Source organism: Manihot esculenta, chromosome 4 (genome assembly GCF_001659605.2).
Source record: "Manihot esculenta cultivar AM560-2 chromosome 4, M.esculenta_v8, whole genome shotgun sequence".
NCBI classification, from domain to species: Eukaryota; Viridiplantae; Streptophyta; class Magnoliopsida; order Malpighiales; family Euphorbiaceae; genus Manihot; species Manihot esculenta.
Window position 1 is genome coordinate 580,820 of NC_035164.2, and position 26,276 is coordinate 607,095.

Here is a 26,276-nt window from a genome sequence, read left to right on the forward strand (position 1 = left end):
CGTTGGATCGAAGAAACTGGAGAGGATGTGATGTGGATTATTATAGAACCGGATGCATAATAACAAATTGCTGTACCTGGGCTTTGTAGCCCAATTCATAAGCCCAAATTCTCGCCCATAAACCCTACCGTTCTTACACCTATATCTTCTTCTCCTGTTCTCCAAACCCTAAACTCACTTTCCTCCTTTGGCTGTGGCCGCAGCATCATCTTGACGGTGAAACCTCTGCTATCCCTTCGAGCAAATGGTAATCTAATGACCTTCTTTTGCAATTTGGGTGTTTTTTTTTTTGGAGAAAAAAGGAAAAGTGATCAATGTGTTATTCTTCTTCTTTCAGGCACCCAAGAAGGATAAGGCTCCTCCTCCGTCTTCTAAGCCAGCCAAATCTGGTGGAGGGAAGCAGAAGAAGAAGGTAATTACGTATAATGTTTATCTTCTTTTTCCGTTTATACATGTTTACCTTGGTTTGTGAACTTGTGAATCAGTATTTTTCTTTTTTCTTTTTTTTTGTTTTCCTTCTTTTTAAAAAAAAAATAGAAATGGAGCAAGGGAAAGCAAAAGGAGAAGGTGAACAACATGGTTTTGTTCGATCAAGCCACCTATGACAAGCTTCTTTCTGAGGTTCCCAAGTACAAGCTTGTCACTCCTTCAATCTTGTCTGACAGATTGAGAGTATGACCCTAACTTGCAGTTTATGCGGATGCCCTTTATTTAATCTTCTGTTATGAGAATATTAGATATTTCATTCATGTTTAAGTTGATTGTAGCATTTTTGATGTTTTACTATGCACTTCAATGCATGGGTAATATAGAAGATTATCTTTAGAGCTAGCTCTGCAGACACAGTTATTACTTACTAAATTGGATAGTAACTCTGATACGGCCTTAAATTGGATTTTTATATAAATATTGTGTTTTTATGGACGAGTGATCACCAATTCATAAAACTTCACGCTAACATTGCAGAATGGCCGAGTAAACTTATGGGATTTTTGTTGTGATATTCTCTAGAATTATGTTTTCAGGTTTTCTTTTTTACTTATTCTGTTAACATTGTGTTTAAAACATTTCTTAAGGTGTGTTTTAGTTGCAGGTGGTGATCTTGATTAGTAATTGTGTTTTGATGTTGGCTTTTTATGAGCCTTTTTTACTGCATATAACATGATTTATCACATCCAATACAGAAATTATATGTGCACAAAAAAAGGGAAAACAAAATAGAGACGAGATATGAAATTTGTGATGGATGTGCCTATCATGAAGTTAATTCTTCTATATATCTATCCTTTTGTGGGTAACTTGCTTGTCGTTCTAGTTGTCATGCTCTTTTGTTTTGGAATGTGCTGGTATTGTCCTCTCTTTTTTTCCTTATCATGGTGATGGACATTATAATTGTTGTCATTACCTGTGTTGAGTTGGGTTGATAAAATATGTTATGGTTGCACATGCAAAGAGAATATAAGCAAATCTTATTTATTTGTTGTTTTCATATTTATTACCTAATATGATCTTCTTATACTGAGAAATGTTAATTGTGGGAGAACAGTATCTCCATTGGTCATTGAGCTTTATCATAAATTTGTGTACAAAATTGAAGTTTACTATCTAATTTTAAATTCAATAGTTATGGTTGAAATTTCTCTGGGATCAATATTTGCAAAATTGGAGTGTAGATGCTATGTATACACACATACATATAAATTACAATGGTTGTGTTTCTTCTGGTTATGTTGCTTACCTTTTTTCTGAGTTCAATGATATTGTATAATGGGCTATATGGTATTCAGTAGTAGTTGAAATTTTTGTGTGGCTATTTTTCTGTTCTGCATATAAAGACTTTGCTGATTGAGTTGTTACATTTTCCACAGATAAATGGATCTCTAGCACGTCGTGCAATCAAGGATCTGATGGCAAGAGGTGCTATCAGGATGATTTCTGCTCATGCTAGCCAGCAGATTTACACTAGAGCCACCAATACCTAGGAGGAAATGAATTAGTCTACATTTGTTTTTAACTCATAGGATGTTTATCTTGTTCCAAAATGTCAACTTTATCTTTGTTCTGTCATTTTTATTACGTGTGACCTTTCCATATTGTTTATTGTGAATGCTATTTTTTTTTTCCCTGCTAATTGGACTTGATACCATGGTGAGTAACTTATGTCTTCTTAATTAGGTTCCTCCCTTTGCTGGATCAGATGAGAATAATGCTTTTGTATTATCAGATGATCAACTTAAACTGAACTTATCTTGAAAGTATTTTATTATATGTAATCTGATAGTTTGTCAATGGGGGATCTCGCAATCAATGCATGTGAATGGTTGAATCATGCGAGGTTTTTTTTTCTCAGGATTCTGCATCAGTTGGTAAAGCATTGGTGTAGCATTTGTTCATAAGGTTTCATCTCGTTTGAATAATAATCTGTTAAAAAGTGAAACCTGCAAGGCGTGACGGTATTAGTGATCCAGGGGCATATACACTAAGCAAAATACCCAATCCTGGCATCTAATGAATTATGAACTTTTTGAACAAGTGTGAATTTAGATAAGTAAATGGTTTGAATGTTTTGCTGAGATGTTAGATGTTTTGGGACATGGTTTCCTCTTTCCCACTGTTGGAATGAATGTAAGTTGCTTCTTGTAAAGCAGGAGGCGTGCCATGATAATGATCATAAAGGCCATGTCTTATCAGTATATAGGATGTTTACAGTTGATGTTTTAACAGACACTTTTAGCTGAGAGAAAGCCATTTGCAATTTTGGTACTGAGAGTGGTGATGATCAACAAGCTTAAAGAGAGTGCCTTCTCCCTTATCCCCAAGAAGCCCAGAAAGGATATAAAATGGAAAAAGGAGGAGGCTGGTCCAATTAACCCATGCTTTTGGTTGCAACGACAATACAGTCGAATCAAAATGTGCTTAGAGCTGCTCTTCTGGGGGATCATTTTTTTTAATCTGTAACAGGGAATTCCAGTTTACAATTGGCAATTGAATTTTTTGAGAGATGTGATGTAGAATGTGCTGTTTTTGAAAAATATGTTCATTGTTGGGAGTGTATTGGTGATTTTTGAACTTCTTTTTCTTGCTCTTTGGAATGTCTTGCAATTGTATATGTTTAGTTGACGGAATAAATCAAAATTAGCACGAGTGTATTTGTATTATAATGTCCATATGAGCTGGAACTCATGCTCCCTTTTGATATCAATGATGGAGGAATTTTTATTTGACAGGTGTATTATTACAGGATTGAGTTGTAATTTAATTTGACCATTTATTCTTATGAATTTCATTATTTATTATATGAAATTTATAAGAATTAATAATTTTTGGGTGAACTAGTATGAGTTAAATTTCAGTTATACTGAATCTAAATTTAAAATATAATACTTTTCTTGAGTTTGGATTAGCTTCAAATGTCAAATTGTATATCTAATTTATTATCTCTACTCTTTCAAATAAATAATTAATTAACAAACATATTTAATAATATTATATACATAATTTAATTTATATTTAAAAAACATAATTAAATTATTTTAAAAGAATTACCAAATTATTATAATATGAATTATTATTGAAATATATGATATATTATTAATTCAAATATATGAATTCAAACCCAACTTTCCGCAAATAGGATGATTTTCGTGAGTATATTATATTATTTGTTGACCTAATAGTGAGGTATATACTACTAGATATGGGCATGGTTAGGTTTTGATTAGATTAAAGTAAATTTAAATTATGATAAAATTGTTTATTTAATATAATTTTATATTAATACAAAAATTTTGTTTAAGAATTAGTCATTTCATTTAATTAAAAATTAAACTGAATTAAAATTTTATTCCAATTTAACTTGGAATCGAAATGAACTACTATATCATATGATTCGCCTCCGTCTGACTCTGTTACTTTCTCAATCGATTCTCTTCCGAACATTTCTATCAATCCTCGCGATTTAGCTTCTCCGGTACTTTCTCTCTCGTTCTCTCTGCTTATGCTCTTACTTCGAAATGTACCTGCCTATTGCTTATATTTCACTGTTTTTGTAGATTTTCTTGGCTGACTGAGAACTTTTTCCCTTAAATTCAAGACAACTCTTGAAATTTAGCTTGTTTAGTGTGGACTTCCTACAGTTTCGTTAATTATTCTTATTCTGTGTGGGCTGGAATCACTTATTAGAACAAGTTTTTGTTGATTTGGTATGACGGAGCTCATGCCAAGAATGCTTATGTTAAAGCTGTTAAGTATTGCACCAACCAATCTCTGTACTTGCATGTATAAAACCCTCTAATCCAGATTCCTTATTGGGCAATTTATCTGAGTAATTCGATCAGTAAGATCGTTTAAATTTTTAATCGGGTCAGATGCTAGATGCTGAAAGATTTGTTCTTGGCGTAATACTTAACTTAAGATTTGTGCTCTATGATAGCCCTTTTGGTTGGATAGAAGCTTGGTAAATGTCAGTTCTGCATTTTTGTGTTGGTCTTGTGAGTGCGTTAGTAGAACTAGTATTCTTCCTTGGCACACATGGAAAACGTTGGGGCATATGGGTGGAAATTGGAATAGCTCCCTGTGTTTTAAAAGACATAAGGTGTGGTTTGATACGTAACCTCAGTATTTGACATCTGACAATTTGCTGTTAACTTTATTTGGTCTATGATGAAGTTTTGAAGGCAAATTAGGTTTGTACAGAATTAGTGATAGGGTTTGGCTTTAGTAGTCTTTTTGGTCGTGTGGGACTAACCTATTCTATTCATAAAGACAGAGAGAGAAGCAAAAAAACTATGGCACCTACTGTTATACATTGAGTTTACTTGCATAAATATGGATTGTTGTGGCTTGAACTTCTTGGTGTTGTTCAAGTTCTCCGTGCAATGTCTTCATTTTTCAGCAGTTCTTTGTATTTCTTTCAGAAGCTTAGCATCAACTAAACTGTTATTGTTTTACAGCAACAAAAATGGCCAAAAGAACTTTTAGAATATTTGCAATATGATTAGTATAAAGTTATGCTTTCTTTTGACTTCATGAATATTGTTTGAAGTGTTCTTCCAAATTCTAATACTTTGTACTGGCTTTAAAAATATCCTCATATTGTCCATCTTGATCTCAGTCTTTACATGTTCAATTTGTTGCAGGGAGACGCACAGATTGGTATGTTTAGTTTGGACCTCACTTTTTTTTTTTTGAAATTGGATCTTGTTATTAGCTTGCTTCTCCTTTTTGTTGCACCAGACCCTTCCTTTTTTATCTGAAAATTGCAAAAGAATCATGGGCATTGATAATGTTGTGTCACCTGAGATTAACTTGAAGCTTATTTTTATTATCTGTAAACTAATATATTAATTCTTACTATATAATGCCCCTTTCTTTTCTCATTTTTGTGATGGGATACACATGTATGGTGTACCCTTCCCTTTGTAATGCTTAAACTTGCCTCCCTTTTTTGAAAGAAGTCATGAGCAAACTTCAAGAAGTTCTTATCTTGTTATTTCTGCACCATGACACCATCATTAGCCTCATAGTTATCGATCAGAAATCTCTTTTGCCTATCTCTGTTTACTGCTGATAATGTCATCATTAGTCCTTAAAAGACTTTGATATTTTGACCACCTTGGGTCTTATCTCATCACATGCGATCAATTGAGATTCATGTTCTGAAACTCCTTTTGCCTTTAACATTGTTTCCTCCTTTCAATATGTGTATACTTCTTCCCATGAATTCTTCTGGCCCCTGTGCCTTCTCCACAGTTGCCCTGCAAGCTTGTTTACTTAGATACATAAGATGCCAAGGGCAAAGGGAAATTCTTCAGCAGCGGCTGAACCAGCTGAACCTGATAACTCAATTGAGTCTGATGAGAAGGTTGATCTAGATGGAGAAGATGATCTGGAGGAGGCGATGGATGAAGAAGTGGAGTATGAAGAAGTAGAGGAGGTGGAAGAAATAGAAGAGGAGGAAGTGGTGGAGGTGGAAGAAGAGGAGGAGAGCACTGATAATGGTGATGGATCTAATACCCAAAAAAGCATCACAGGTAATATCACAGAGCTTGAAGATGAGCATGAGAGGAAAAAACATGCTGAGCTCCTTGCCCGTCCTCCTCATGGTTCTGAAGTATACATCGGTGGGATTCCTCATGATGCTTCTGATGAGGATTTGAGGGGGTTTTGTGAGTCTGTTGGAGAAGTCACAGAGGTAAGATCTACTTCTACTCATTGAGCATGTACTTTCATATTCTTAAGAAGGTGAATAGTTTTACCATCTTTGTTTGTGATAACAGGTTCGAATGATGAAAGGCAAAGATTCGAATGAGAACAAGGGCTTCGCATTTGTGACTTATAGAAATGTTGATTTGGCCTCTAAAGCCATTGATAAGCTGAATAATACTGAATTCAAGGTTTGCAATTATCATCCTTCTTATGTACCATATTTGTGCTGCATATTCTCCATATGAGTTGATGATATTGCATGACACATGACTTGAAGGCCAGGCGATATCTTTGATGCATAAGCAAAAGTTTTGGTGAAGCCCAAAACTTAGAATGCTATTAAGACTTTCATTTGCATTTTCTTTGATTTTTAGTAGATTTTTTTATCCTTAATTCCTTATCCTCAAATTTGTACTTTTTTTTTTGCTTCTGTTGCTGAATGCCATTCCATTACTTCTATCATTTTCTCTCACAGGGTAAAAGAATTAAATGTTCAACATCTCAATCAAAGCATCGGCTATTCCTTGGTAATGTTCCTAGAAACTGGGAACAGGAAGATTTGAGAAAGGTTGTGATGGAGGTTGGGCCTGGAGTTACTGCTGTGGAATTGGTTAAGGTTAGTGTGGCTTTTTAGTTATTAGTTATTTTAGATATCTCTGTATTTTTCCTTATTATTCTATGTCTGCTGGTTTTTATCTTTTTTTTTTTTGTCATCATCCTTATTATTTTATATACCTTGGTTGTAAGCTGCCTTTGTCCTCATTGTATGAGAAATTTGGCTGCAGGATATGAAGACAAGTAATAACAGGGGCTTTGCTTTCATTGACTACTATAATAATGCATGTGCTGATTATTCAAGGCAGAAGATGATGAACCCAAAATTTAGACTGGGCAATAATGCTCCTACTGTAAGCTGGGCTGATCCGAGAAATGCTGATTCTTCTGCTTCTTCACAGGTATTAAAAAAGATTATAACTGGTTGTATTATGAAGTGGGGTCTTGGGAAAGAAGTTGGGACTGTCTTATTCTCAACATTCGTGGCAGGAGCATTGTTGTCAAATCAAGAGTTAAACTCCTAATTTTTTGAATCTAGAAGAATTGAATAGTAAGATTCAATAAATCAATTGAAAATTTAATATATATATTCCCTATTAATTTTATTAAAAGATAGGAAAAATTACTTTTTAGTTCCTTAGGTATAGCATAATTAATATATCTATCCTATTTCTAGAGCCGAACCCTTTTGTCTCTGAGTTTTGATTCCGTCAAAATTTAAAGTCATTCTGTCCACTAAATTTGTTAAGGTAATACTATTTCATGGTCAAAGAGAAACAGCTCAGCCATGCCTACTACAATTATGGTCCCTCCAATTTTCTATCCTATTTCTAGAGCCGAACCCTTTTGTCTCTGAGTTTTGATTCCGTCAAAATTTAAAGTCACTCTGTCCACTAAATTTGTTAAGGTAATACAATTTCATGGTCAAAGGTGAGAGAATATCTGTTATCTCGAAAATACCCTTTTCCCTAACCTCCCAATTTCTCCATCTCCAGACAGGATGTTCAATCAATTATAAACTCTTTGCTTCTAATGATCCTGCTACAACCTATTTGTTCTATTCCTTTTGTCCATTATAATTAATAAATGGAACCCAGAAGTTGGTGTTTCATGTTCTTGTCCAAAGAGAAACAGCTCAGCCATGCCTACTACAATTATGGTCCCTCCAATTTTAATTCCTCTCCAACCCAGAAAATTTGCTGTTTTTTCTTTGTTCAATTTTCGTCTCAAGGGTTTCCACAGAAAAGTTTTAAAAGAATATAGTAGTTGTAGTAATGAATAGGAACCATGGGAGGGAAAATAAAAGGAAAGGGAGAAAAAAAGAAATAAAAATAAAATAAAATAAAAGGAGCGAATGGGTTAAAGGCAACCACCCCAACAACTGCTTCTTCTATCTTGTGTATAGTATTTTTCCTCTTTTTTCACCTATTGCTATGTCCCCGTTTCTATCTATGACTGCAAAAGTCCAAAAGCTTCTTGCTTCCTTCAACGATCTCATCAAAGAAATCATCAAACTGGCCAACAATATTCACAGGCCCAGATCTCAACACCCCAAAACAGCTTCTCAAATTCTCCACTCTCTCCCTTATCTCCACCTTTGTTTCCCAATCCACCACCACTCTTTGTCTACACCACTTTGGCCGAAGGAAAAGTGATTGGGTGATGGTGGGCTAATATAAGGTTATCACTGTCATTTTATATTTTTTTTAACAGAAATTTTGACAGAAGCACCTGGTTTGTGACGGAATCAAAACTCAGGGATGAAAGGATTCGACTCTAAAAATAGTTGGACAGATCTGTCAATTATGCTATACTTGAGGGACTAAAACGTAATTTTTCCTAAAAGATATTAAACATGTAATTGTAAATAATCTCTCTGTGTGCTTGTATATGTATGAGTTTTATGCCAAATTATGTCCTAAGCATAAAATCAAAGTGAACCTAATGACTTGTTTGTTGTGGCCAAGCTTAAATCTCTCTGTGTGCTTGTATATGTATGAGTTTTATGCCAAATTATGTACTAAGCATAAAATCAAAGTGAACCTAATGACTGTTGTTTGTTGTGGCCAAGCTTAAAAGTATCAAACTAGCAAGTTAAAAGTTTAAAACAAAAATAATTAAAACTCTCTTGGACTATTTTCACATTATTTTTTACTAATTTGTTGTCCTTCTCTTAGGCTTTCTACCTTTTCCCTTATTTTTATTTTATTTTTTTTTTAATTTTGCGATATGTTGCCATTCTCTTTATGAATCAATGAATTAATCGATTTGTAATGATTCTCACGATTCTTTCAATTCATGCGATGCTTTTCTGATTTTTGGCTACTTATGCTTCACCCATCAATTTGTATAATCAGAGTAATGATTCGATATGAATTGTACGAATTGTATTGCAAATTGTACGACTCAAACAACTCTGGCCAGCAGTGACTGCTCTCAAAATTTTAACCTAAATTTAGTGGCCGGAAGCCCAAGTCTCTTACCACTTCATAAGCAAGTGGGCACTTACTGCTTCCCTAATGGTTTTGTAAAGATTTATAATTTTGATCCTTAGTTTTCCCTATGAAGAATTTTGGGAGGAATTTTTTATTTTATTTCAAATTGAATTGATCTTTACAAGGTTTGAATATTTATACACAAAAAATTAACCTAAATTAAGAATATTTACAATAAGAATAAAATCTCTTAAATCAAACCTAATTAGGATCCAAAATATTTAAATCCTCGTAATTAGAAACCTTCTACGTTGGTCAACACTCCCCCTCAAGTTGGTGCATAAATATCACACATACCCAACTTGCAAACCTAGGTATGAATGATCTTGTTGTTGAGCCATTTGATAAATATATCAACTAGTTGTTCATCGGAAGTCACATGATTTAACCTCAAGACACCATTTATTAACTTCTCTTTAATGAAGTGTCGATCAATCTCTATGTGCTTCGTTCAATTATGTTGAATCGGATTGTGAGCTATACTGATGGCAGCTTTATTGTCACAGTACAAGAGGAGTTTGTCCTCTCCAATAGTTTCAATTCCTCCAACAATCTCTATAACCATAGAAGTTCACAAATACCTTGTGCCATTGCTCTATATTCCGCCCCAACACTTGATCGAGCAATAACACTTTGCTTTTTAGTTCTCCAAGTGATAAAGTTTACTCCCACAAGTGTACAATAACCACTAGTCGACCTTTTATCACCAAGGGATCCAACCCAATTCGCATCTGTTAATGAATGTATGCGAAGATGATCGTATTGAGAGAATAAGAGACATTTTCCAGGAGCAGACTTCAAGTATTGCAAAATACGAAAAACAGCTTGCATGTGACTCACGAGGATCACGTATAAACTAATTGACTAAGCTGACTGCATATGCTATGTCTAGTCGAGTATGCGAAAAATAAATCAATCTACCTACCAACCTCTGATATCTGCCTATATCCACTGATTCACCAATTCCTATTTGTAGTTGTAATTGCTCTCAATGGGAGTTTTTACTGATTTGTAATCTAACATACCGGTTTCTTCTAAAAGATTCAGAATGTATTTTCTCTAAGATTCAGAATGTATTTTCTCTGAGAAGTAGAAATTTCCTTTTTTGTCCTGACAACCTCGATTCTCAGGAAATATTGCGGTTTTCGTAGATTTTTAATTTCAAACTCCTGAACCAAAAACTTTTTCAGTCGAATCATCTTGTTAGTGTCATCCCCTGTCATTATTATGCCATCAACATAAACTATAAGAAGAGTAATTTAACCCTTGTGATGTCTGATAAATAGGGTATGGTCAGTATTGCTCTGTTGATAGCCAAAGAAAATCATAGCTCTACTAAATCGATCAAACCAAACTCTGCGTGACTGCTTCAACCCATACAAAGCCTTCTTTAGCCTGCACACTTTTTCTTGTATTTTTTCATTAGCAAATTCAAGAAGAATTTCTTTATACACTTTCTCCTCCAAGTCTCCGTGGAAGAATGCATTTTTCACATCAAATTGTTGTAAATTCCAGTCAAGGTTGACAGCGCAAAATGGCAATACTCTGATTGAGTTTATTTTGGCAATAAAGGTAAATGTCTCCTAATCGTCCACTTCATAGGTTTGAGTGTATCCCTTGGCCGCTAGTTTAACTTTGAATCTTTCAATTCATTCATCTGCTTTATGTTTCACAGTGAACACCCATTTGCAGTCAATAAGTTTCTTTTTAGTTGGGAGAGTGATAAGCTCCCAGGTCTCATTTTTTGCCTCCCTTCCATTTAGGATCTGCAAGAGCTTCCTTCTAAATTCTAACCTTGTGGAATAGACAAAGGAAATAGATAAGGCAAAGACACTATAGGATGGAAACAAAGAATCATAAGATAGAAAGTTAGAAATAGAGTGCTTTGTGCAAGATCTAACTCCTTTTCTTTGAGCAATTGGTTTATTTAGATCATCAAAGGGTTCAAGGTTTAGGGATGACTCACCAGATGAAGAAGAGGAAGATTCATGACACTGAGTAGGCTGCACAATGGCTTTTTCTACTTCTGTTTTGTCTCTTCTTAAGTAACTCCTTAAATCTGGTGTATCCAAATGTCAAATTAAGTCACCAATATTCTCTCCCTGTATAATAGTCTCCTGATCACCAATAGTCTCCCCTTGTATAATAGTCTCTTATAGAGCAAAACGTTATAAAATTATAGGATTAGGAATCATCTCTTCTCTCTCATTGTCCTTTCCCTGAAGAGGTGATAGGGTAGTACTGAAGTAAGGTTCAACCTCTCTAAATGTAACATGTAACATTCATATTGACAAAGTATTTTCTAGATGGAGGGTGGTAACACTTGTAACTCTTCTGTGTGGGAGAATACCAAACAAACACACATTTAATAGCTCTCAGATTGAGCTTCCCACTTGTCTCGGTATGAACAAAACACGTGCATCCAAACTCCTTTAGTAGAACAATATAAGCATTTTTCCTTTGTAGCACCTCTAAAGTGTTTTTAAAGGTAAGAGCTTTAAGAGGCATTCTATTAATGAGATAAGCTGCAGCTAAGACTGCATCTTCTCAATAAGTTTTTGGAAGTTTCATGGTGAAAAGGAAAGATTGGGCAAATTCCAATAGGTGTCTATTTTTCTTTCAGCAATACCATTTTGAGCACTAGTGTAAGGACAATTAGTTTGATGCAATATCTCATTAGATTCTAGATAAGCAGAAAAATGGCCATCCATGTACTTTGTACTATTATCAGTTCTCAAAACTTTTATCTTAGTATCAATTTGAGTACAAATTATCTTGTGAAAAGATTAAAAGCAAGAAACCACATCATTCTTTGCCTTTATTAAAGAAACCCAAATCATGCTGAGTGCAACAATCAATAAAAGTAACAAACCAATGATTACCAGATAGTGAGACCGTTTGACTAGATCCCCAAACATTAGAATAGATGATTACAAAAGGGATCGTACTCAATAAGTTTTTGGAAGTTTCATGGTGAAAAGGAAAGATTGGGCAAATTCCAACAGGTGTCTATTTTTCTTTCAGCAACACCATTTTGAGCACTAGTGTAAGGACAACTAGTTTGATGCAATATCTCATTAGATTCCAGATAAGCAGAAAAATGGCCATCCATGTACTTTGTACTATTATCAGTTCTCAAGACTTTTATCTTAGTATCAATTTGAGTACAAATTATCTTGTGAAAAGATTAAAAGCAAGAAATCACATCATTCTTTGCCTGTATTAAAGAAACCCAAGTCATGCGAGTGCAACAATCAATAAAAGTAACAAACCAATGATTACCAGATAGTGAGACCGTTTGACTAGATCCCCAAACATTAGAATAGATGATTACAAAAGGGATCGTACTCCTATTGTTACTGAAGGGATAAGAGGTTCTTGTATGTTTAGCATACTCACAAGTATTACAAACTAAAGAACCACATTAAGTCTTGGAAAATGAATTGGGTGTCCTAATCGTCTATGCTACTGTATAATCCTGGTTAACATCCTGATTTTTATCAAAAAGAGGCTGAGGTGAATTCAAACTCAGATTCGCTTTCAACGTATATAAGATATCATACAGTATACTATTGCCAATTCTCTTTCTAGTTTGAAGGTCTTGAATAACACAATGGTTAGAAAAAAAAAATTCAATTTTACAGATATAGGAGTGGAAGAACCATCTGCGATTCTGACGATATCTTTTTGTAGACATGAAAGATAATTAAGGAAGTTTTCAAAGGAGCTCGTCATATATTTATTTGCACTAGAATCAATAATCCATGGAGCAGAATCAAGAGACGAAATAAAAGTATTATCAGAAGTTCTTACATTATCCACACAAGTCACTGTCATTTCAAGAAAAAATCATAAAACTTAAAAACTTAAAGTATTATCAGAAGTCCTTACATTACCCACACAAGGTCTTCTATAGTTTCATGATGTCATTGCAAATGGGAAACAACAAAACTTAAAGCAGAGTGTCTTTGAATAGCTATTCATGATTATGGTGCTGGAAGTGAGTCAATAGGGTGAAGGACCAAGGCTACTCTGTGATTGGTGGATTTAATTCCAGTTCTATTGATCAGTTGCATTCAAGTTGTTGGGGACAATCTATCTTACCATTTTATGAATTAGTTCTATTTGTCTGCTAATATCTGCTTCGTATGATTGTGATGCTTTGCAGTTCAACTTTAAATTTGCTTATCTAACTTCGGCTTGTCTTGTATAGGTTAAGGCAATATATGTAAAGAATTTACCAAAGAATACAACCCAAGCTCAGTTGAAGAAGCTATTTGAACACCATGGAGAAATTACAAAAGTGGTTTTGCCACCCACAAAGTCCGGACAGGAGAAGAATAGAATTGGATTTGTGCATTTTACAGAGAGGTCTAGTGCTATGGAAGTATTGAAGAATACTGAAAAATACGAACTAGATGGTGATCAGATTTTCTGAATTATCGTCTTCCATGCATTTATTAACTGAATGTAAATAAACTACTCATTCATGTCGATCTCTCTCCTTACCATTTTCAGGCCAAGTTTTGGAATGTTCTCTTGCAAAACCTCAGACAGATCAGAAGTCTGTTGGAGCATCAAATTTACAGAAGTCACGTTTGCTTCCAAGTTACCCTGCTGGTGTTGGATATGGTTTGCTAGGAAATAACTTTGGTGTTCTTGGATCAGGATATGGTTCTGCTGGCTTTGCACAGGTGACAATATATGAATTCATGTCTGTACTTATGTTGTGTAGTTAACAAACTCAGCATTGGCAACGAGTTTCATATTTTCTAATGGTTTACAAGGCATTGCATTTCTAGATCAAATCATATCCGCTCCCTGTTTTTCACTGTGGGCTAGTTTTGATAGCTTTTCATGTCTAGATCAAAACTAGTCTATTAGAATGCTTAAATGAAAGAATTGACAGAAGTGAAATATCTGATTTCATGTTTTCTAAGCTTTACTAGTATTCTATTTCCATCAGCTATCTTACACAGATTTCAGGCACCTGTTCGGCCTACCGTCCTTTTCGTAGTTTTCATTCTTGAAGTTGCCTAATCATACACTGTACTTCTAACCATATGAAAAATGCACACCAGTATCTAATGAAACTATGATATAGAATAGGCCCTTGTTAAAATTTTTATGATGTTAGGGTAACTATTTTCCTGTCTAAAATAAACATTTATATGTGTTTCTCAAAGCTCCTAAATTCTGTAAATTCCAGATCTCAACTGATACTGAGATTTCTATAATTTTTGGCAGCCATTGATCTATGGAAGGGGACCAACACCTGCAGGAATGGCAATGATGCCAATGCTTCTACCTGATGGTCGGATTGGATATGTCCTGTGAGCTCAACTTGACTTCTTTCACTTTGTCATTTATTACATTTTCGATTTTAGAATTTAAGGGGTAGGTGAGAGTTTGATGTTGTGTTGAGCGACTGCTCAGTCATCTAATTATAGGTCATCAGCATAATTAGCAATGTGTATCTAGTTTCACAGACATATGGATTCAGGGTCTCAGGGGTCTAGTTATCTTGTTAATGGAATCTGATAAAAAAACTTGACGTTGTCACTTCCTAGTTGGTTCAACTACTTTCTCTGTCCTAAGTGGCCAACCTAAAACTCTGGTACTTTTCAGCAAAATGAATTTGACAACTATCTTAATAAGTTGGAAGTCAGATTTTCTTGCTGCTTATAGTTTGTCATTTGGTTAATTAACAAGAACGTGGCTTTGTAGTTTTTTTCCTGTTTGCATAATTCTGTGAACACACTGTATATTGATGGAACACCTACTCCATGGTCTTATTTGACCGGTTGCATAGGCCTTAGCAACCTGGTTTACTCAATTAGTATTTAAACCATAAAATACTGCTTGATTCTTAGCTTCGTATACTTATTATGTGAGACTTGGTTTCAAGTGCCTGAGGGTTTACAGATCTTTTTGCTCCTTGTAGGCAGCAACCTGGAGCACAACCACACACACCACCTCCACATCAGAGAAATAATAGCAGGAATGGCAGTGGAGGTACAAACAGAATTGGGGGCAATTCTGGCAGGGCTAGAAAAGGCAACGATAGTAGCAATGGGCATAGGCATCGCCCCTATTAATTTCTTATATTATAAGCTTATGGTTATGGTTGTAGAGAGAAGTATCTGCACTCCCTTCTAGTCATGTTCTTGTTCTGATTACGATAGGAACAGTACAGTTGAATGACATTGAAATTTTAAGTTTGCTTGTAATTACATATGATATTGGATTTTCAGTTTGATCTGCTGTGCCTTTGTTGATAATCTACATTTCCTATAAGCCACATGAATATAATGCTATGCGAGAGACAATTCTGTCAACATGGCTTCCTTTTGGATTGGGATTGAAGGCTTCATAATCAGACAGGGGTTCTCGGTCTCATAGGTTACAATGGATTACACACCATTTTGTAGGTTGAAACTTCAACTGTAGGTAGATAATTTCTGTAAGGGTAATTTACTATTTAATTCTATACTTTGCAGTAGAGGAGAACTCACTAATTAGTCTTTGAATTCTGAAAAACACATTAAGATGTTCCTAAAAATTATTAACCAATTGCTAACCCGTCCTTTATTAATTTTAGGATTAAGTGTTTTACTTTTTGATTTTTATAGTTTGAAAAAATTTAAATTTATAAAAATATAAATTAATTAATCTTTTTGATTTAAGCTTTTTTTTCAGTATTTAATGACTAAATTAATAAATAGATTAATTAATATAATTTTAAAAATGTTAGAGATATTTTAATGTATTTTAAATTTCAATGGACAAATTAATGAGTTTTGTTATATCACAAAAATTAAATAATAATTATATTTTTATAATAGCATATATTAAAATTAGAGAATTTTTTTAAAAATAAAATTTGGAATCTTTAAAAGAAAAAAATTGGCTTTTATATATATATATATATATATTAAGTCTGAGGTGAAGTTTACTTTGAATGGGGTTAAAGGATAATTTGTCATATGGCAAAAAGAGGATAAAGTTCTGGTGAGGTAAAATGGCAAGCAAATTTATATGCCAATTTCATACTAATAATAATTATTACACTTCATATTCATATTCATATTTTGATGAATCATTTTTCAAGTTTATGATCACCAATACCAAATGCCTATTCATTCCAGGAGTAGGGAGTAAGTGAGGTTTGTTAAAGAGTATTTTTAAAATTTAATATGAAAATATAATTTAAACAGAATAAAAAATATTTTATTTTTAAAAATAGAGAGATTAATCTTTTAAAATTTAAAAATTAAAATATAATTTATTTTAAAATTAAATAAAATTATAATAAATCTTATCATTTATTAATTTGTGTTTTAAATACAATATGGATAAAACAAACCTTTTCTCTTATAGTTTGGATTCGGCTGAAGTGGTACTAGTTACAAGTTAAACGACTTTTTATTTTTCTTTTCTCAATATTTTTTTTTAAATAGGGTTTGGGAAGCAGAACGTTAGATCTCTCAAGTCTACTAGAATACACTTTTCACCGCGCTAAGTTTCGGAGTGCCTTTTCTCAATACTTTTAAATTTTACATATCAAAATAATTGATTTAGTTTGAATTTGAATGAAATAATTATAAATTTAAATTTGTATTAAATTAAAAATTAAAGTTGAGATTATGATTAGTTTAAAATATCAATTCAACATGCAATACAATTGTGACTTTCTTAGAAGTAATTGTCTATATATATATATATATATAGGATAATTAAATTGAAAATATTTGCATGCGAAGATAGTAAAAAACACGTATAACGTATTCACGTACCGTCGTTTTGTAATTTTCCAAAGATTGTTTCTGCTAATCCAATGGCTTCCTCGGCGCCCTCTGCACCACCACCCGCCGAGTCCTATGCTCAGCAGGATCACGCATTTACTACTTCTCCACCGGGTGACTATAACCACACACCAACATCAGCTGCCTTCTTCTATGTTAGACCACGGGGGGGGAGGTAAATATTCTTTTGATGGGTGCCACCGGAGACGAATCCAGATGTGATTAGGAGCTTTCAGATGGTGGATAAAGACGAGAGTGGATGAGAATGAATTGCAACAAGCTCTTTTTTCTGGGTATCAGCAGTTTATAACATCAGGACTATTGGATTGCTTATGTTTCTCTTTAAGAATCCATTCGCATCGGTGAGGCTGGGTGCTTTTGGGTTTGGATTCATTTCTCCCTTTTCATTTCTTCAGATATGGGATTGGATTAACTTCAATTCTTACAAATCTTTTGGCTAAAAGTTTCCAATTCATCAGGGCCAAATGAGTTTGTTGCATTGTGGAATTGTCTTGGCGAATGGCGTGTGAGTAGTCTACTCCTCCCTCTTCTTTAGCCATTAATAAGACCAGCTTGTAAATTTTACTTGCAGGCAACCTTTGAGACAAGATTGGGAGAATTGATTTTTTTTGAACTCTGAGAAGCTCTACTTGGACCTGGATATGCAATTGCACCTTCTGTTCTTCTAGTTCTATATTCAAAGGATGATGATGGAAGTGGAAAGCACTGAACTCAATTTCATTAAGTTTCACCGTGTAATAATCTGATATGCATCTACTTCAATAGACTTTGGATCTGATTACATTTCCATTTTATTTTATCTGTTTGAAAATAAAATTTAAGGATAAAGACTTGAAATACACTGGTATAGCAACATTTTAAGTACGATGAATAATGTCCATAGTCATTCCATTTCTTGTATCATATGATTAGTTGTGAATGAATCTTTGATTTATAGTAGCCATCTCATTTGGGTTGATTTGATCTCAAACAAATTTTAGTAAAAAACATAAATTCCTACTAGTTTATGTTTTTATTTATTCTGTGATGCTATCATGAACGTGAAAATGGAGTTTTGAGTTTAGGAAACAGAATTACCAGTACAAACTGGCTGGGTGAATATCACCAACATACTGATTATAGAAAACACATACACCAACCAAAGCTCCAAAACAACCTCCACCACATTGTATCCTTTTAACAGGTTTACATAGACTTCACGATCTACTCAATTATGACACAAACTATACTCAGCAAAGTTCACTCTCCTTGTGAGTGTGAATCACACAATCTGAAGTCGGGTACGATACGCAAGTCAGCAGATAACCCTCGCTCATCTGAGTCTCATCCAGGAAGGAACCATCAGACTGGTCGACTGAGCCCGACACCATCTTCCCAGCACACGTAGAGCAAGCCCCTGCCCTGCAAGAATATGGCAGCTCAACTCCAGCACTCTCGGCTGCATCTAGAATGTATGTATCATCAGCTGCGTCAAACTCGTGCTCTTCACCTTCTGGCCCAATCAGCTTGATTTTGTAAACAGCCATTGATGCCTTGAAATTTTGGGAGCATTTCAAGCCAAAAGATTTGGAGATGCTCCTTACTGATCCCAGTGAACATGGACTCTTGATTATGGTGCTTGCAAACTGATTTTTGGGTGCAATTTTGACCATGCATTGGGTGGGAACAGTCACAGTTGCCATCTTCGCCCCTGAATCTAAAAAAGCAAAATTCAGTCGGTTCCTTTCGTGCTCCCCACAAAAACAAATGATTTTTATTGGTTTTTGATCTTGTCATTTAAGGCTTGCACAGGCTTCACATGTTACATCAGTGCTGGCTAAGGAATCAGTTTTCACATTAAATTTGAAAGACCACACCATATCAAATTTCCATGGGAAACAACAGCCATCTTATAAGGAGCTTGCCAAGGATCATGAGCTTGCATGCTAGCTTTAAATAAGTCAAATATGAACGATAATGGACCAGACCCATATGAAAAGTCAGAAATAGCTCTCACAACCATTAACGACTCAAAATTGTAATAAAATCTTCATAACCATGCAAAATATAAAGTAATAACCAGAGTTCCAACACAAAGGACATGGCCAAAGGAGGAGGAAAAAAGGGTCTACACGCAAGAAACCACCAAGCTCCTCCCACTCCCAAATTAAACTCAACCACTGGTACAGATCACTGGAAAGTCACATTGTATGCCTCACAAACATTCACAACAATATGGAACTGAAGTGTCCATTTGTACAAGAGTAAGGCAATTCATGTTTGGAGCATTATGAGAAGAGGCAAAAGTAAGTGGTATCTGCTCTTCACTCGAAGCTCCATCATATAAAAAGGGATGGCAAGTAAGAATAATTCTTGCAAAGGCGAAAAAAGCCAAGGAGATAACAAACATGGATGTCAATGACAAGTTAGTTATTTAAATGCACTGACAGGACTTCATAAACAGTTCTTGATAATCTACTACCAATGAAATTTGGAAAGATGAAAAAGATTAAAGAATCAATCTGAAAGTGTCTTCATGGAATGCACTAGACTGGAATCAGAAAATGCCCCACTTAAATATGCAACTTCTGCAAACTTTCAAAAGGGAAAAAATAATAAATTTGACTCAAAAAGGTGCAAAATTGGTAAGCATATGCTATGCTAGGAGGTGGCATGAGCTTGATATATATGCAGCAACCGACTCAGATGCCAGTTCCTGAATGCTATAATAAAATGGACTAAGATATTTTGAACTCATGGCATTTACCCTGTTGTTCCCAAGTTCATTTGACATATGTTCATGGTTTGTCCTTCTATTAAGATCTTATATTCTGCAAAAACATTATCTCTTTGCCCTCACAACATTACACCATTTAAAAAAAAAAAAAAAAATCCTGCAATTAAGAGAGTGAATCTGAAAAAGCAACACTTTCAATCGATCATGCAGTTTATTTGCTAGACAAATGTTATACTTCAAACCATTAGACTACCTAAATTTCACATGTGGCCGTGATAAACAAACAAATGGTCACCGTGCACTATTGACTATTCTACGTCACATGACACAACCAATGTTTAAAATGTCTATGCATGAAACACAATTAATCAATCTCCACCCTTCTACCTAACTTCAATGTGAACATAATGTGCATAAAGATTGTGTAAATGATGTCAAAATGAACTTCAAGGGACACAAAAATCAGGATTAACTTTAATATGCTTTCATTTTCGCCAAATGAGACAACTATATTTTTTGAGCATACATCTGCATTCTCCCTCGCCAAATTGGCCAAGTTTGTTAAAGACATCATGGGTTAGCTTTAATTAACAAAACTAAAAAGCCGTGGAAAGGTTGGGATATTCTTTTTCCCCTTTCGTCATTCGGACTCCCAAATTTTCAAGGAAAGGAAAAATGAAGAACTGAGCTACAGCTACAGTTTCAGCAATAGCATCACTGATGTAATGTAATTATAAGTTCTAACCAGTGAGTGGCAATCAGAAACCCGGTAATTTTGTTTTGAAATAATATTTAGAAAACAAAAATCCATTTTCCGCTTTCAGAATATGAAATGAAACATTGTGTGCAAAAAGATTCAATCTTTTGTTTCGTGTACAGAAAACAAAAGAAAATGACCAAGTCTGAAGCCCCACTTGTGAAAATTACCTCACATAAATATCAACCAACAAACAAACAATCTCAAGTTCCACACATCAAATAAACAAACAAACTACATGAAATAACAACAACAAACATAGACATCAACCAAAATAGAATTGATGAAGAATAAGAGAGCTCGCATCTACCCATCAATCCAAAAACATACGTTGATATAAATAAACACAAGCTGAGACAAAAGCGAATAGAGGGGAGGAGAGAACTCACCGAGTAGGAGAGGATCAAAGACGAGCTGAGAGAGGCAACTAGGCTTATGAGCTTGGGCAGCGGAAAATACAAGGTGGGTCAGAATTTATTTATAGCTCAAAAGGAGAGCGAAAGATCCGCTGGCTTTTGGAATCTTTAGAACGGCAGAGGCGGCCTGGCGCTGAAAAATGGGCCAAAACCTCCATTTCTTTATAAAATTTGTTTACAATTTTTAGACATCAACTCCTCCTGGAGAATTCAAATAAATTTTTTAAAATTATTCATAATTTTTATTTTTATATATAATTAAAAAATTTTAAACTTTTCAATTGCAAATAAGAATTTTATAAGAAAAAATTTAATTCAATTAAATTTTTATAAAATTGTTGAAAAATGAAAAATAGTTTGAATTTGATTTGTTCATTTGATTATTACGTAGAAATGAAATTGAGTTTTAAAAATGATTTGTGTTTAAATACTTTTTATAAAAAATAGTTTTTAATTTAAATTCAGATTTATCAGATGAATCTTCACATAAGAAAAGTAGATTGAGATTGTGAGTTCAAAATTTGTTTGGTTTTAGGCTTTACCTTTGGAATGGAGGGCATGAATAATATTTGGACAACAACTTGCAAAAAGAATTTAAGAAAAATTCAAAATAACATGAGAAAATATTCAACAAATTTATATTAAGTTGATACCATTTTTATTTTTATTGATAAAAATAATAAGTTGATCCAATAAAATATGAAAGGATGAGCAGCCCAAAATGGACTAGGAAGGTCATCCAAAAAGTCAAAATGAGTAGGCTTCAAAGAAGGTGTCCTTAGAGTTGAATGTGGCAATAATCTTCAGCGGCCAACCCATCAACATGTGAGTTTAACCACAATCCACCACAAATTAATTAATACATTTCAATAAAATCATCTGCTCAGTTTTCTTGTTTCAGCTGGTTTAGGCTCCGTTCTTTGCACAAATAAAAGATATATTTCCACTTTTTACGACCTTCAAACAGGTCAAAAAAACCTAATCAAGTTAATTACAAGAAAAATTACATTATTTTTAAAAAATACAACAAATCTTATTATCAATTTATCATTAAATTCTTTGGTACAATGGATTCTTACAAGATATTTTCCACAAACTAATTTCGGGAACTCTGTTTTCCCACACCTGAAAAATTGAAAAGATTGGTTATTTTGCAGAGGTTACTTTTTAGCAAGCAGGATATTGTACAAAGCCCACAGGCCTATAAAGAGAGCCTAAAAGCCATCAGTTAACATAAAAGGTTTTCCCTTCAAGCCCTAACAGCTTAAAAAAACAAGACCCACAAGCCCAATACCCATGAAACCCTACCAAAGCTGATCCACGAGAGAAGAGCAGTCGAGCTTTTACCTGCAAGTACGCATCTGCTTTGGTCTTTGAAACTATAAATATTGATAGACTTATTTCGGAAAGATTATTTTCCAACTTATGTGCCATCAAAAAATGGGACCAAATAGCATGTGTCATATGAGATAAACCCGTTTAACATTTTACTGCAAATCAAAGAAAATTAAGTTCACACCTCTCTAATAAAAACTCTACACAAGTCTAAAATTATATCATTACTAGCAATTTCAACAAAAACATAACAGAACAAAACAAAACGGCTCTCCAATTTGGCAATTGCCCATTCAAGCACAATACTCCAGTAAATATCAAGAAATTCTAGATCTCTGGTACACAACTCCAAATAGTAAACTGAAGCGTACTCCTTAAAAGACGCGTTGTGGTGTCCCCATGGTAGTCTTGAGGTGCAGGCACTTAACCTGATTTCCAAACCAAAATACGTTTAATCAACACAAGACAGAAACTAGAACAAATTTAGAGGCATCACTTGGTATTTTCTAATAATACAATGAACACAAAAAGACTACAAAGTTAATAACCAATGCAACGAAAAATCCAAGAGTCATTAGTACTCACATTTTGCCAATTCTTCTTCAACAAAGAAACTAGGAAATTAACGCTCATCTGGACATTCTGGAAAACCTGCTTCTCTTCCATAGCACAATTACCAACGGCAACTCCCATGCAAAGTACCTTCTTCAATTGGAACTTCACTGTCGCCTTTGTCTCATTCACCTTGGACTCCAGAGACTCTTGGTGGGTGACCAGGGTAGGGAACTTACCTGCATTGATACAAGACATAGGATAAAATAAAAAATCCAAAAGGCCAATTATTTCTATAAATCAACAATAAGCAAACAAGATTCTCAACAAACTTGCCTGCCTTGTTGAGACCAGGACCCAGAAGACGAGGAATCTGCTTGATGACAGATTCTGAAGCTAAAAAGGCATGGTACTGCTTGGCAAGTTTCTTGACCAATTTCTTGTTTTTGTTCAACTTCTTCAACGCTTCCACATCCATCCATTGTAGGCCAATTCCCTCTGCCTGCCCAAGTATTAAAATAAGGTAATTCCACTAATTGTTAAATCAATGGACAAATGAATCCATTCCCACATCCCTATAATATCCACTAAATAAGAAATTAGAGCAAGCCAACCAAAAGAAGCATTCAGCTAAAGATGTCTAGTTAGGAAAAAATTGTATATAACTAACAGTTTGGACACATAAATTTCTCAAAAACTTGGAACATGATAAAGGTGAATTTTGGAATGATTACAGTAACAGAGCGCACATGACTAAGAAATTCTAACAGGAAAGTTCACCAACTCAATAACCAATAAAAAATGCACAACAAAGTAATTATGTATTACTTGTCATTGATATAAAAAATGAAGAAATTTGTAGGAATCTAAAAGTTCTAACATGGCACATTTGACATTATGCTGGAAATAATTCCAAGTAGAAAAATTAAATCAAACAAAATGGCAAGACATAACACATGAGTAACTGAGCAGGGAATGGAACTGAAAATTTTTTTCTCATAAGCGGATTAAGTGTATTGAGACCAATGTTGTTCATAAATCATTTTTACTAAGATAATATAAAAACTCCCTCAGATAAGCAAAATTTAACTTTCCATGCTAATTGTATAATATAAAAAGTAATTTCCAAGTTCCAACAGTTAACAAACATCATCTGTTGACTGAGACTCAATTTTGATGCCCAATAAGATTATTTACACCCAAAGCCACAGCTATGACAAGTTGACAACTTGTAAAACATTAAGGAAGCGTAATGGTAAATACCTCCTCAACATGCTGAGCATCTCCAAGCATGCAAATTTTCATTTTGGGCCGCGGGATATGTGGCAGCTTCACGGAGCCACTGAAACGTTTATCCTTCTGGGGATCATAATTCTTGAGCCCAATTTGGAGCTCAATTGTCTCAGTGAAGTTACGCTTCTTCTCTTTAGAAGCATTCATAATAGTAGAGATGGCCTCTCTCAATGCCTCACTCTGAAGCTTACTGCAGTAGAGGAAAAATTCCAACATTGAGCATAAAATATAAAATGAATCAAGCACGATGTCAATATCAAACACACGCCATAGAAAAACTTCCAAGTACAAGACAAAGAATGCATGAAATCAAATTTGCTACAGATCACATCATATAGCACAAATCATTCTACACCCAAACATTAAATTGTGTCGCATATAAAATAATTAATAGTCTGTAATTGGCGTAGATAGAAACAACCCACTTCCATTTGGATATAAATGTAGAAAAATCAATACTAAAGCTTCAAATAAAATGGAAAAAAACGAACACCATAAATCCCATTAAACTGAGTAAATCATTCCTTCAAGGCTGAAGAGTGATCATGTTTCAATAAAACGCAATGTATAAACAGAATATAAAACCATGAACAATGACAAGAGCTGAGATCTTTCAAATACCTCATGATTGGAAGATTTCAGGAAAGGAGCCTGCAGGTTTGTTTCTCCTGTGAACAAAAAACAACCCAGTAAACTTTACAACGCGAAAAGAGAAGAAAATAAGAAGCAGATTGAGAAGTAGAAGACAATAAGAGAGGCAGTGCGTGCGAACCTGAGTGAAGAAAACCCTAGCTACAATGGAGAGTATCGGCTAACAGCGTTATTTATAGAAGCCTAAAGCAGCTGAGAACCCTAGCGATTTTGATTAGGGATTTGGTTGGGCCAAGTACAATGTCAGCTCGTTTAAGTCTGATTTATAAAATTTTCATGGGCCTTTTCTTCTTTACGGGCTTTGGAATTTTTATTTTTCTATTTAACTTCATAATCCTTCAATGTATTATTAACTATTTGGGTATTAATAGAAAAATATAAATATCTTTTAATGAATTTCAAAATAAAAAAATAAGATTTAATCTCCATTTATTTACAAAAAAAATTATTTTTAAAAAATATTATTTTAGAAAATATTTTCAAAAAAATTAGTTATTTTTTATTATTTAATTTAATTTAAAAAATAAAATTTATTAATAAATTTATATTAAAAATGATAAGATTTATTTATTTAATTTATAAAGAGAAAATATTTATTTGGAGAGCATGAATCATTTTAAAAAGTATGTGTCAGAATAGCTTAAATCTTAATAATTAGCTTTCAATCTTTCAATTGAAAGACAATATTAATAAAAACGTGTCGATGCATTATTAAGTGATAAAAATTATAACTTTTCATGAATATTTGATTTATTATTTAATAATAAAATTTTATTTTTTTATTTTTATTTTTAAGAATCGAGTATTAAATGATACTTTTGTTTTAATTTTTACCTTTTTTTCTTCTACTGAATTAAAAATTTTTTTATCATAAAATTTATTTTTTTATTAGTATTTGGAGTATTATTTTTATTTTGAAATTTTTTTAAGACATGAAAGTTTTTGTTTGTTTGTTAAGATTTTTTTTGCTTCATCTAGGTATGGATATTCTGGTTTCCACTCTCCCTTCGATATAGTTGTTGTTTTGATTTCATACTTCATTTAGAAATAAGTTTAAATTATTTTTCAGTAAAATTGAACTCGAATGAGATTTTCATTTTTAGCAATTGAACTATTTTCTTAATTCATAAAGAATAATTATGAATCATTTGAATTATGACTTTCATAAAAAAATATTTTATAATTTTTTTTTCATATTTTTAATGTATGTGCCACTAAAAAAATAATAATAAACAATATTTTTCCTATTAAAAAAGTAAATTAAACTACTTTGAAAGAAAAATAAGTTTCTAAATTTTGAGAATTGTACTAACACTATTGAATATTTTATACATAAATTTATTAATATACTTTATTTTATAAAATTACAACAAAACACTAAAAAATAAATTATTTATTTATCAATTACTTTAAAATCAAGAATTTCACAAAAATTTCTTAATTAGGAAGCTAAAAAACATGATACTCTTCTTA

At 33.5% G+C, this 26,276-nt stretch overlaps 4 protein-coding genes across 6 annotated transcripts; 2 read left to right on the forward strand and 2 right to left on the reverse strand.

The window, feature by feature from the left end:
• Positions 1 to 106: 106 nt before the first annotated feature.
• LOC110613665 (40S ribosomal protein S25) lies at positions 107 to 2,131 on the forward strand. The gene is made up of 4 exons (XM_021754894.2): positions 107 to 247; positions 338 to 412; positions 538 to 672; positions 1,869 to 2,131. Exons 1-4 carry the CDS (start codon positions 245 to 247, stop codon positions 1,980 to 1,982), a joined length of 327 nt encoding a protein of 108 aa, XP_021610586.1. The 5' UTR covers positions 107 to 244; the 3' UTR covers positions 1,983 to 2,131.
• Positions 2,132 to 3,825: 1,694 nt separating this feature from the next.
• Positions 3,826 to 15,518, forward strand: LOC110613775 (heterogeneous nuclear ribonucleoprotein Q). Of its 2 annotated transcripts, XM_021755076.2 has the most exons (10): positions 3,826 to 3,970; positions 5,139 to 5,154; positions 5,752 to 6,193; positions 6,279 to 6,395; positions 6,683 to 6,823; positions 6,993 to 7,163; positions 13,471 to 13,678; positions 13,776 to 13,951; positions 14,505 to 14,590; positions 15,202 to 15,518. In XM_021755076.2, the coding sequence occupies exons 3-10, from the start codon at positions 5,786 to 5,788 to the stop codon at positions 15,353 to 15,355; spliced, it is 1,461 nt and encodes a 486-aa protein (XP_021610768.1). In that variant the 5' UTR covers positions 3,826 to 3,970; positions 5,139 to 5,154; positions 5,752 to 5,785; the 3' UTR covers positions 15,356 to 15,518. The 2 variants fall into 2 exon arrangements, with proteins under 2 accessions (XP_021610768.1, XP_021610769.1); XM_021755077.2 differs by lacking the exon at positions 5,139 to 5,154 and having other exon boundaries at positions 3,827 to 3,970.
• A 2,539-nt stretch (positions 15,519 to 18,057) lies between these two features.
• Positions 18,058 to 21,103, reverse strand: LOC110612814 (ferredoxin, root R-B2). Of its 2 annotated transcripts, none has more exons than XM_021753622.2 (2): positions 20,946 to 21,103; positions 18,058 to 18,779 (listed from the first exon to the last, which is right to left on the reverse strand). In XM_021753622.2, the coding sequence occupies exon 2, from the start codon at positions 18,763 to 18,765 to the stop codon at positions 18,313 to 18,315; it is 453 nt and encodes a 150-aa protein (XP_021609314.1). In that variant the 5' UTR covers positions 18,766 to 18,779; positions 20,946 to 21,103; the 3' UTR covers positions 18,058 to 18,312. The 2 variants fall into 2 exon arrangements, with proteins under 2 accessions (XP_021609314.1, XP_021609315.1); XM_021753623.2 differs by having other exon boundaries at positions 18,058 to 18,773; positions 20,946 to 21,102.
• Positions 21,104 to 22,437: 1,334 nt separating this feature from the next.
• On the reverse strand, positions 22,438 to 25,035 carry LOC110614050 (60S ribosomal protein L10a-2). The gene is made up of 6 exons (XM_021755497.2): positions 24,925 to 25,035; positions 24,774 to 24,820; positions 24,123 to 24,342; positions 23,196 to 23,361; positions 22,893 to 23,098; positions 22,438 to 22,735 (listed from the first exon to the last, which is right to left on the reverse strand). Exons 2-6 carry the CDS (start codon positions 24,776 to 24,778, stop codon positions 22,682 to 22,684), a joined length of 651 nt encoding a protein of 216 aa, XP_021611189.1. The 5' UTR covers positions 24,779 to 24,820; positions 24,925 to 25,035; the 3' UTR covers positions 22,438 to 22,681.
• Positions 25,036 to 26,276: the final 1,241 nt, after the last annotated feature.

Excerpts from the sequence above, each read along its gene's own strand:
- LOC110612814 (XM_021753622.2), bottom strand. The coding sequence starts at position 18,765 with ATGGCAACTGTGACTGTTCCCACCCAATGCATGGTCAAAATTGCACCC.
- LOC110613775 (XM_021755076.2), top strand. The coding sequence starts at position 5,786 with ATGCCAAGGGCAAAGGGAAATTCTTCAGCAGCGGCTGAACCAGCTGAA. Across the intron at positions 6,194-6,278 it reads CTGTTGGAGAAGTCACAGAG|GTTCGAATGATGAAAGGCAA; the intron begins GTAAGATCTACT and ends TTGTGATAACAG. Across the intron at positions 6,396-6,682 it reads TGAATAATACTGAATTCAAG|GGTAAAAGAATTAAATGTTC; the intron begins GTTTGCAATTAT and ends TTTCTCTCACAG.
- LOC110614050 (XM_021755497.2), bottom strand. Across the intron at positions 23,362-24,122 it reads ATGCTCAGCATGTTGAGGAG|GCAGAGGGAATTGGCCTACA; the intron begins GTATTTACCATT and ends ATACTTGGGCAG. Across the intron at positions 22,736-22,892 it reads TGAAGAAGAATTGGCAAAAT|GTTAAGTGCCTGCACCTCAA; the intron begins GTGAGTACTAAT and ends TTTGGAAATCAG.
- LOC110613665 (XM_021754894.2), top strand. Across the intron at positions 413-537 it reads GAGGGAAGCAGAAGAAGAAG|AAATGGAGCAAGGGAAAGCA; the intron begins GTAATTACGTAT and ends AAAAAAAAATAG. Across the intron at positions 673-1,868 it reads TCTTGTCTGACAGATTGAGA|ATAAATGGATCTCTAGCACG; the intron begins GTATGACCCTAA and ends CATTTTCCACAG.